The 12,077-nt window shown below is 42.1% G+C and overlaps 1 protein-coding gene across 1 annotated transcript in view; it reads left to right on the forward strand.

The window, feature by feature from the left end:
• SPATS2L (spermatogenesis associated, serine-rich 2-like) overlaps nucleotides 1–12,077 on the forward strand; it is a 192,465-nt gene that overhangs the window by 177,021 nt on the left and 3,367 nt on the right. The window contains exons 10-12 of the mRNA XM_010861269.1: nucleotides 5,842–5,951; nucleotides 9,222–9,324; nucleotides 11,544–11,659. Of these exons, the coding sequence (XP_010859571.1) occupies nucleotides 5,842–5,951; nucleotides 9,222–9,324; nucleotides 11,544–11,659 (329 nt within the window). The remainder of the gene's footprint in view (nucleotides 1–5,841; nucleotides 5,952–9,221; nucleotides 9,325–11,543; nucleotides 11,660–12,077) is intronic.

Below are 12,077 nucleotides of genomic sequence, written 5' to 3' on the forward strand. Positions count from 1 at the left end.
CTTTTATTTTTAAATTCATCTGCTTTGTTAATGGGAAACCTAAGACCATATTTTTCAGCTGGGATTTAGTTTTACAGTTTTTATCTTCTAGGCATTTTAAATTCTTCATCCTTTCCCAAATCTTATCTCATAAATTGGATAAATGGCAGTCTGCATCCCCAATCAGCTTTCAGCTAAGTTCCTGTACTTTTGACTTCAGTGCTTTTTTTTTTTTTTTTAATCAGTGGAGGATCAGACCAAATTCTTCATTCTTTTAATATTTTTCTTGCCTGGCCCTTGGCCATAATTCAGTAGTCATTTTATGAAAAATAGCTATCATTATTTTTGTTAGACGACTTTTCTAAATAATTTTAAACAACATTTTAGAATCTAAAATACAGCAGGTTTTATTAAATAAAACTAAATATGATCCAGGGTTAAGCTGTGGAATATTTAGATATTTTCACAATCCCTTTGATTGTGAAAATATTTTATTTTTATGGAATTTGTTGATTTCTTCAGTAGCAGTAGATTACCCCATGACGGGATTTTCCCTGTTTCTTGGGTACAGCTCATTTTCAGTTCCATTTCCTAATGACAAAAATGCTAACTTCCAACGCAAACACAAATGTTTCTCTAGCACCAAAATAGAAAGTTACTAGCACATCACTTTCTCAGAGGTTAACAGAAGGCTTCAGATTTCAAGTGTTCATTCTTCCTCCTTGGGACAATAGTGTTCGATCCCAAGACCTGTGGGATTTGGGGCATCTCTGGAGAGCATCCCTATTTTTAAAACTGATTCAGTCAGTGAGCATTTACTGTGTGCTCTGTATGTGCTAAGCACTGGTGGAGAGTGGGACTCGCGGCAGACAGATACGTCTGCAACTGCAGACTCAGAACCGTCAGGCTAGCTGAACCAGCGAGATGGGTTCACAGGATACCCCTAACTTCAAGAATCTGTCCTGGTGTAGAACTGCCCAGCGCCCTGGGGAAGCCAGTTCACTTACCTTGGAGGTGAACAGAACTGAAATCACATCCAAGTTCCACCCATTTTACTGGCTGTGTGACCTTGAACTATTCTGTGATGTTCTCAAAGCCAGATTCCTCATCAGAAAAGGGGACATAACACACGCAGCTACCAAACACTTAAAATGTGGCTAGGCTAAATTGAAATGTGCTGAATGTAAAATGCACACTAGTTTTCAAAGACTGAATATCTTAAAAAAAAAAAAAAAGTAAATATCACACCCGTAATTTCTATATGGCTGACCTGTTGAAAGAATGATATATTGTGATATACTAGGTTAAATAGAAAGTTATTAAAATTAAAAATAAAAGGAAAGGGGGGCATAACATTTGTGTCTATCTCAAATAGTTACTGTAAAGAGAGAAGAAGACACATGTCGGACACTTGGCACAGTGCCTGATGCAGTGTGTCCAAAAGAGAAAGCCCATCTTAGTAAAGAAGTTAGTTCAACCCCCTGAGAAAAACAGGGGTCAGATGGTAAGTTATGCAGCGTCTCAGGTGACACATGTATGTTAACTGTGAGTCTTCTTTACTGAGAGAAGAAACCATTCAATCTCTCTATAAAGTACTGAACTGTCTTTGTTCGTGCTAAGTCACTTCAGTCGTGTCCAACTCTTTGCGACCCTGTTGACCACACCCCACCAGGCTACTCTGTCAATGAGATTCTCCAGGCAAGATTTCTGGAGTGGGTTGTCATGCCCTCTTCCAGAGGATCTTCCTGACCCAGGGATCGAACCCGCATCTCTTGCATCTCCTGCATTGGCAGGCAGGTTCTTTACCACTGCACCACACGGGAAGCCCCAGATTGTCTTTACAACCACCATTTGAGCCTCCTTATCTATGGTCTCAAGATGTTTTCCACATTTTCCATTTCCTGCACATGATATAAGCCACATTTCCCTAATCATAACATAAGCTTCTCCATTCCTCATGACACCTAACACAAAGCTGGGAAGACTGTAAGTACTTAATTGTGTTAAGTGAATCATTATAGTTAATTCAGTATCCATGGGCTGTGGGATCCAGTATTAGTGAGCATTAATGCAACTGCAATAAGAGAATAGATAAATATATCTCACTTTATTAATAGTATTTTTAGTTAGGGTTTTTTAGTATACTAGTCAAAACAGTTCACATAGGCTATTTCATTTAGTTCCATAATAATCCTGATCAGTTATTACATATTACAGATGAAGAAACTGAAGATGCTGTAGTGCTATGATCTCAAACTTTGGCTGCCCAGAGAATTGGAGGCCTAGACAAGCATGTTCCCAGAGTGTCGAATTTACTAGAAATGGGAAGAAAACATTATATTAATGGAACACAGATTTATTATGAAGCAAAATGCAAAATTCACCAGAATTTTTAAGGAATCAAAAGGATTTCAAAGACACTTTGTGTTTAAAGAGCTACTTCTGCCCCAGCTCCTGGTCCCCTACCCCCCAGGATTTCAAGTACACACTCTGCTAAGGAGTATTATTCAAGAAGCCCTGAAATTTTCTGTGGTTCAGGTAATATGAACAAGCTTCTAATGTATTCCAGAAACTTGAAGGAAAGTATAAATCCTATTGAGGAAATGGATTTCAGCATACCAGATGACTGTTTATAAAACTACATAAATAATATTAATTGAGTCTTGAATGCAGTGAAATCTAAAGCCATATGGAACTGTCTCCTTCTACAAATTTCTCAAAGGATGGTGCTTTCAAAGCATACTTATTCTATTTTAAATTATAGGATCAATGAATTTTAGGAACTGATCTGTTTTGGTTTTGCTTTCTGTTTCTGTCATTGATTTTTCTGAGGTGAAAATGTTGACTTCTCCCCCAGAAAATATTGGCTTTTGATCTCAAATTTTAGGGCTTTTTCATAATGGAAATCTTTGAAATGTTAATGAGACTATATGTAAAACTCATCCCAACACTTGCTGATGCAAAGTATTCATTCCCATGCACATTTGCATGAGTGTAAACTCGGAATTTATTGGTGATCTTGCACCTGCATTCCTATTTTAGGGCCCATTTATATCTATTTCTACCAAATCTTTTGTTTGGTATGAATGCCCAAATTCTACGTAATCAAAAAGAACAATCACCCCTAATTGTCACCAGTCCCACAAATGATCCGTTAAGAAAAAGTCAGATCTGTTTAACTGTGTAGTCACTCGGGGTCTACTGACCCCTTACTAGCTGCTCATCAAATCTGGACCTTCAGAATTTCTCATTTATCTTACTTTGCCAGAGGAAAGTACCTCATTTCATCTTCCTACTCAAGAATCATTTTCTCACTCTCTAGGCTTTAGTCCCACCCATATGTTGAATTATAATGGGAAATAATTGATTAATCAAAGGTATGCCTGAGTGTATGCTAAGTCACTTCATCTGTGTCCAACTCTTTGTGACCCATGGATTGTAGCCTGCCAGGCTCCTTTGTCCACGGGATTCTCCAGGCAGGAATACTGGAGTGGGTTGCCATTACCCTCTGCAGGGAATTTACCCACCCCGGGATTGAACCTGCATATCTCATGTCTCCTGCATTGGACATCTTTACCACTAGCACCACCTGGGAAGCCCAATCGAAGGTATGAGTCCTAGGTATTCTTAAGTGGCCCTGTAGAAAAGGAACTTCTGCCTTTCTTTGCGTATTCCTGTTAAGTAATGCACTGATCCATTCATTGGAATCTTTCATTCAGCAAACATATTGGGCACGCACTGTGTCCTAGGTCCTAGTAATCATAAATACAAACAACTAAATGTGCAGTTTCTGAATTGGAAATGCCCACAGGGGCCAGGAAGGTAACATTAGTGAGTCAAACAGGGTGCTTGGGGGCAGAGGAGCAGTGGACTAGGGCACACTGGGTGTCATGCTCCATGTAAACATGGCAGCGACCCCTCAGCTCTGATGGTTTTGATATGGGAGTGCTTGGCCAACTGTGGCCAGAAATAACAGCCAGAAATCCAGCTTTTGAATGGAATATCTTAATTTTCAAATATGGGCAATTTATTTGTAAACGTAATGTGTGGACCTGATGCAAAGAGCCGACTCATTGGAAAATACCCTGAGGTTGGGAAAGATTGAGGACAGGAGGAGAAGGGGATAATAGGGGATGAGATGGCTGGATGGCATCACAGATTCAATAGACATGAGTTTGAGCAAACTCTGGGAGATCGTGAAGGACAGGAAAGCCTGGCGTGCTGCAGTTCATGGGGGTCTCAAAGAATCAGATACACCTGAGCGACTGAACAACAACAATGTGTGGACCAAGCAAAATATATGTACCCTGTCACCAAAAGTGATAGTGGGCTACCTTTTTGTGACTTCCAGTGTGACTGGGTAACCTGGGACATCATTCAGTAATACGATGAAAATTCCTTTGCCTCCCATCATCAGGACAAGCTTTCTCCAGCTCCTCTGTATCCTGAAATGCTACCAGGCACAGCTCAGCCTCTGCCCAGCTACATGGTATTGTAAATGGGAGGCAGGGGGCATCCCAGTAAATAATCAAAGCATGATTAGAGTAGTCTGGCAGATGATTAGGCTTTAAGAGTTACAGATCAGTTATTTTACTGACATCTTGACACTGGTATCAGCATAAAAAAGATGTTTCTCAGCCTGTCTGAAGAATGGTTTATGGTTTGCAGGAAATATTAACTCTTGATTGATTCTGAACATCTTTGGGGGTTTTTGAAGTGACTATTTTGGACATTTATCAATTAAGAACTCTTACAATGGGAAATCACATTGTTTGCTGGGCATGTGCTCTGTGAATCTGGTCTAATAAAGCAGTTGACCTTTGTTCAGCTGAGACAGGAATGTGAATTCCGTGTGCATATCCTATTAGTTAGATGGACTTTTGTTATAACTCAAAATCTTTGTCCAAAAGAAATGAAGGCAATTCATATGTGACTGGAATGAGAGAACTGCAAGTCTATGTATTATAAAATCAAACTTCTTATTTAAATCTCACCCAATGTATTTGTATTCATTGCTTTGATTGCTTTGAGCTCCATGATCTTTTGGGGAACATACACAGACATATAAATTAACCTGTGCGCTTGTACATCTACTTGAACCTTTAGTTCATCTGGCAAGTGTGTGAAATGTGATGCTGAAAACTCCTTTGTATCTTCTCTGTATGTGCAGATGCTAAAGAGTGCACATGAATTCAGTTCAAGCAGGCTTTGACTCTCTCTGGAAATTTTTCCATTGTGGACACGTAACAAAAACAAGACACTGTGGTCTGCAACTTCTCTTTGGTTGCAAAATGGAAACAAATCTGCAGAGTAGCAAAAGCAGAGGCATTTTCTAGCTCACAGAAAGCTAATAAAGGAAAACTGTTATGTCATATTTCAATAACACAGCTAGTTGCCCTACATGAATATGTGTTAAGTTCAGAGAGTCCAATGTTCAAATTTAATAGTACAGCACACACAGAAGAATGGCTTTTGCTTAGTGCACTCCTGTCTTTGCAGTATCATTCAGATAGGATTTGTATGTTTCTTTTCTTGGAGATTGTTGTTCTGAGTAATGCACAAATCTGAAAGTCCAAATTAAGTAAGTGAGATCAGATGCCAGTGGGGAAAATGAAGAAGATTGTGGGTGTACAGTGAATCAGAAAGGACCATGTTTGGTTTGACGCTTGGTGGATAAAGACATATGGAAATGAGTGGTTGGTGCTGAGCACCCAGGGACAGCCCACCTCAGTGACCAATTCAGAAAACAGCCATGGCCCAACAAAGTGATCAGTCTGCAGACGGAAAACTAATCCAAGAAATTAGGTCATTTAATATGTCTAAATCCTTGGCGTTAACGTATTATTCCTTCTTATTCGGCAGTGGAAATCCTGACTGCTCGTCAAAAGAAAGCAGAAGAACTAAAAAGACTTACTGATCTAGCCAGTCAGATGGCAGAGATGCAGCTGGCCGAACTCAGGGCAGAAATTAAGGTCAGTTCTAAAATATCACAGCCTGAACCCTGAGCCAGAGTTCTGATCCCTATTATGTTTGTTCTGCATCCACAGAGCACTGCTCTCTGAGGATCTAAATCAGACACCCCGCTCTCTTTCACAGGGTTGAAATTGAGAATACAGAAGGGTAAAGAACCACCTAATTACTGTATTTAAATATACTATGGGTTGAAGGGATATAGCATTACAGAGGAGAGGTACAGGCTATTGAAAGTGACCCAAATAAAATGTATTCAACCATAAATTATATCTGGGAAAGGGGATATTATTTTCACCATATGTAATTTATGCATATAAACCGCACACATGTGAACACAAAGTATGAACCTAGTATAACAGTGAGGATTCTAAAGAACACGCAATATGTGGCAACTTCTTCCCTGTATCCTTTTCTAGCTTACTTGCCCTTTTATTAAGAATACCATGCACAAATATGTATTTATTGGATTTCTTCAATGGCACACAACAGAAGCTGACTCTGCTAACCTCTGGAACAAGTGGAATTGGAAAAAATACGAAAGTAGCTCCCCAAAGCAAAGTGTGCTCTGAAGACTCCAGGCTACAACTGGGCAGGAATGTAGGCAGCAGTAATTACCAGACACTCTTCCAGGCACCATCCGAGTGTGACCTCCAGATGTCATCACCCCCTGAGCCACCCCTCTCTTGATTCAAATCCCAGAGAGAGACTCTGAACTGCCTCCATTTGGGTCACATCTGCCATTTGGCCAAGAGAGGTCTTGATTGACAGATCCACCAATGCTGTGAATCTTCAAAATTGTGTTGGGGTGCAGTTACCAGAAGGAGAAGTTGTCACCAGAAAGGCAGAAAAAGTATCTACAACAAGATAGGAAGTCACAGTTAATAAATTTTCCGTACCCTCTTTTTCTCTACTATACTAAACATACACATATACGCATGCACCCCTGCTTCTGACCAGCTTCCAGGGAACCGGGGAGCTCTGAAGTCATATTTGTGTGTGTTAGTCACTCAGTCGTGTCCAACTCTTTGTGACCGCATGGACTGTAGCCCACCAGGCTCCTCTGTCCATGGAATTCTCCAGGCAAGAATACTGGAGTGGGTTGCCATTTCCTTCTCCAGGGGATCTTCCCAACCCAGAGATTGAACCTGGGTCTCCCACGTTGAAGGCAGACACATTTGCTGCTAGCTTTCTAAGTAGGGTTATCTGCCCATCCCAGCATAAAAGTGGTTGGGGATAGTAGAAAGTGGCAAGTAACTCTTTGGTCCCCTCTGTCCTGGTTAGACATGAAAGGGAGCCCTGTGGAGGTGAGGACTTCCCCTGAAGCTTCTGAAAAGTTCTAGAGGTCTTTCCCTTCTCACCTGCCCTCCTGGTCTTTGTTGCCTCCAACCAGTCGATTGTAATGGCCTCCCCAACCAGCCTTTCTGCCTCCACTGTCTTCCTCCAGCTCAGTCATTCACCCTAAGACTGGAGTTGTTAGAGCAGATCTGGTCTTCCCCACTGAGGGCTACTCTTCCATTCAGAACAAAATCCACCACCAGACTCCAGTACACATTGTGTGAGCACGTGTGCTAAGTCACGTCAGTCGTGCCCAACTCTTTGTGACCCCATGGACTGTAGCCCGCCGGGCTCCTCTATCCACAGGGAGTCTCCAGGCAAGAACACTGGAGTGGGTTGCCATGCCCTCCTCCAGGGGATTTTCCCAACCCAGGGATCAAACCTGCGTCTCCTGCATTAGCAGGCAGGTTCTTTAGCACTAGTGCCACCTAGGAACCCCCAGTAGGTTCTGACCATTGCTAATTAGTTTCAGTAGAAGAAACCCTTCATCTTGTGGACACAGATGCACTTCCAATGTCACAGACATTCTCTGGTCCCCAAGCAGATTAGAATAGAGAGTGGGGCTGGCTGGTGAAACCTGTCCTGATAACCAGAAAGACATCCTGGAAGGCAAAACAAATAACAAACACTTATTTTGATGACTATGAAATTGCCAGCTTCCTGCTCTATTGAAATCCACTCATCTTCTAAGTTTCATTTCTACCTATCAAAACCCTACTCTTCGTAAAATGGTTGATAGCTCAGGCTTTGGAATGCAACAGCCCAGCTCTTGCAAACTTGGATTAATTACATATTCTCTTAGATTCTTAGAACCTCATTTCCCCCTCTGTAAATCAGAGTTAATAACAGTACTGACTTCATAATAATGTAATCAGATAAAAATGAGATTATCTGTTAAGAATTTGGCCCATGTCTGGTAAGTGTTCAATATTTTTTTAATGTTCCAGCTCAAATGCTTCCTCTTACATAACTCTTTCCCTAATTCCCCTCAGCAGGAAATAATTTCTTTCCCTTTCATATTCCTAAAGCACCTACTACATTCTACCTTATATTTTATTTTATGATATCTGTCTCTCTTGCCACATGGTGAACTCCCTGGTAAACTCACAGAGGGACTGAGTCATAGTTATTTCTGTATTTCTCCCTCTGTCATCTGCACATAGATCTTAATTTTAAATGAACTGAGAAGTAATCTCTTTACCACTTCCCTTAACAGCACTTGAAATTCTACCATTCAAGATAATGGTTTCTAGTTACTAAAGGCTTTTTGGACTTACTAAGTGTGCTAAGTTGTTTCAGTCGTGTCTGACTCTTTGCGACCCTGTGGACTGTAGCCCACCAGGTTCCTCTGTCTGTGGGATTCTCCAGGCAAGAATACAGGAGTGGGTTACCACGCCCTCCTCCAGGGGATCTTCCCAACCCAGCGATCGAACCCATGTCTTTACGTCTCCTGCATTGGCAGGCAGGTTCTTTACCACTTCCTGGTCCCCTATTAAAAATGAAGATGGATGTCTAGGAAGGTTGACACACTTTCTCATGAGGAATGATAGCTGAGCAGGCCATTGGGCAGATTAGCAAGACGGCCAGAAGGGAATCCCATAACTTACAACAGGACAGGAAGTGCCAGAAAGAGGGCGTAGGATGCTGAAAGGTTAAGTAGATGAGTCCAGACACTCATCTTGCCTGAACCACAGTTTTGTCTAAGCCCCGGTAGGGTAAAGACAGGACCTGCATGAGTTCCCAAGAACAAGAAGGTGATTGTGCTCCAGGACAAAGCCAAGCCCGCTTGAAAGGCACCTCCCAGCACAGAGTTGCCCTGCTCCCCACCTGGTGATGCTCTCACACCGACAGCAGGGGCGGGAGAACAGAGAGAATGGATCAACAGCGTGTCTCAGTCATTTCTGTCATCATGGGGTTCTGTCTCTTCCCCGCAGCACTTTGTCAGCGAGCGTAAATATGATGAAGAGCTCGGGAAAGCTGCCCGGTTCTCCTGTGACATTGAACAGCTCAAGGCCCAAATCATGCTCTGCGGAGAAAGTGAGTTCTGCATACTTGCTAAATAATTCTGTGTGAGTAAGGCTGGCACTATTGGAGTCAATATGGGAAATGTCAGGTGTGTGGTCCCCCAGGAGCCTGAAGTGAGGTCTAAAGAGGTTTAATGATCTAAGGTCATGACATGAGTCACTAAAAATGTCAAGATCTGAACTTCGAGTCTTCAAATGCCACTGCCCATCAGTAAATCCCCAGGATTTATTAAGCAGAACAGAACAGGTCAACTAGTTTATACCTTTTGCAAACTTTTCTTAAGCATTGCTGGATCAAGTGTCTCTGATTTCAAAAGTCTGGTTCTACAGAGACCTGTTATGGGAAGAGCAAGTCTTCCTAATAAGTCTGGGAACAATGGGCTATTGTCGTGAAAGGCCCAGCTGTCTGTGTGTGTGTGTGTGTGTGTGTGACACACGCACTGCTCAGCAGTTTCCAAGCCTCTCCCTTAATTAGAGCAGTTAACGTGCAACAAAATTGGCTGATTCTTTCCCCCCTGCTCCAGCCCACCCACTGAGGGAGGTGGGAACCTGCATTAAAGTGGCTCCAAGGACAGTCACAAGGAGGTAGGAAGGACAGATGAAGGACATGGAATATCCACAGCCTCTTAGTGAGCTAAGAAATGGAGATCTGACTGCACTTTTTTTTTTTTTCAAAGTGGAAATTGCATTTTTTCTCTGAGTATAAAAAATACAATCTTGATCTAAAAATTACACAGCCATATTAAATAGAACATGACATTACTTTTGAGGCTCATTCACACTTTTATGCACATATAATCTATTGTGTAAATTATGCAGTGTACTTAATTATACTGCATCTTATTTACTATACTACATGACATACATATATAGTAAGAGAATTTGCTCTTATCATTTCACAATATATGGTTGACATTTTTCCACGTCAATATATTTTAACCCATAATTTACTTAAATATAATTGACATAAACAGTCCCAGGTTGTGGCCATTTAGGTTGCTTCCATTTAGGTTCATCCATTTAGGTTACTCACCATTAAAATAACATTGCTGTGAGCATCCTTGTTCACCTATCTTTGACAAGTATCTGAATTTCTGATTGCCTTTCTTTTAAATTTTCTTTTTTTTCTATAGACTTCCTCTCTTATGAAAGAATCTACTCCATTTGCCATTCTCCATCCCCAGATTTTGTAGAAAAAAGCCAGACTATATGATTCACAGTTGGAAATTTAACTACGCAGACTAGTTTCCACCTCAGCTTGATAATGGGCTAGCCCCTGATGCCAAGAGACCCCACCATCTGAGGAGGGGAGGGCAGTGCAGCGTCCCCTGCTCTCCTCCAGAGCACACCAGTGCCACCTAGTGGGAGGAGCCATCCCTCACCAAATCCCAAGTGTCCACACTGGAACCCAGCCTCCCATGTTGGGAGACAGTGGTCCTCAAAAGGCCCTTTACTTCTGAGCTTTGTTGAGAGCACATTGGAATCCCACAGCTACTGAACCCTAGAAAATGACCCTAATAATGACCCCTAGAAAACTGAACATCGTTAGCAAAGAGGCACTAAAATCCCCTGGTCCTGTTTGGACAACCCCCAACGTGCCATCACACCTGACCTGTCAGATGAAGGGCCTGGAGATGTATCCGTGTCCTTTCCATTTCTAATGTGCTGTGATCCCTACCCATGCTCCAGATCCTCAGGAAGAATGCTGGGATTAAGTCTAAGCCAACACAGGTAGCAGAGAAAATTGCTTTTCAAAACTGGTGACCATTTTTAAGATCCAGAGGTCTTGCTGTCCAGACTGGCAGTCAAATTCTGGTGAACTATGGCAGGAAGATCATGAATATATCCCTGAGTTGATTCCCTCCAGCCCCAATTCAGCATAATCACATAGAAACCATCCCGTCAAAACCACCCCTTTCAAAAGCCAGCGGGAGGGGTGATAGTAAACATTGAACAGACCTGCCTGATCCCTGCTGGGAACCTGTCTGATAAGCCTGGGTTGACATTAGCAATGGAGTTGTTGCAGATTTGCAGTGGGGTTCTAGAGTTGATAAAAAATGATAATATAGCTCTAATGGAAGATAGAAGATGCATCTTTTGGGCTGGCAGGCCTGGCCTTAAAGTTGGGGTGACAAACCCCGGGTGACAAAATCCCTGACACCCAGCATCACTCCATCCCCATGTTCTCAGAACACCGTGGCTCTGACCGGCCAAGTGTGGATGTACCCCTAGGTTGCTCTTCATCTCTGCAGCACCCGCTGGTCCAGGGATCTGACAAGAACAGCAAAAATGGGTTTGGTAATGGGGAGCCCAAGGGGCAGAGTGCATTTGTGGACAGGGCTGAGAGGGTACTTTGGGGTTTCATTATCCCTCTTCCCCAGGTGGTTCTCAACCTAAAGAACAATATTAAAGTTTCTCAGATTTGTCTCTTTTCCTACAAATGTCTCCCAGCTTGAATGATTATGCTATTCACTAATTCCCACAGAAGATATTTTGTGGTTCCAAGCACCTAAGTGCTTTTTCAAAGACATCTTTTTTTAAAAAAAGTCTTCCCTTACGGTTTTTATGAAGTTCCTGCCAACTTCTCATCTTCTAACATATTACTGAGTGAGTAAGTCAGCAAGTGAGTGTTAGTTGCTCAGTTGTGTCCAACTCTTTGCAACCCCACAAACTGTAGCCCACGAGGCTTCTCTGTCCATGGGATTTTCCAGGCAAGAATACTGGAGTGGGTTGCCATTTCCTTCTCCAGGGGATCTTCCCAATCCA

The sequence above is a fragment of the Bison bison genome, unplaced genomic scaffold, assembly GCF_000754665.1.
Source record: "Bison bison bison isolate TAMUID 2011002044 unplaced genomic scaffold, Bison_UMD1.0 scf7180017864471, whole genome shotgun sequence".
Lineage (NCBI taxonomy): Eukaryota > Metazoa > Chordata > Mammalia > Artiodactyla > Bovidae > Bison > Bison bison.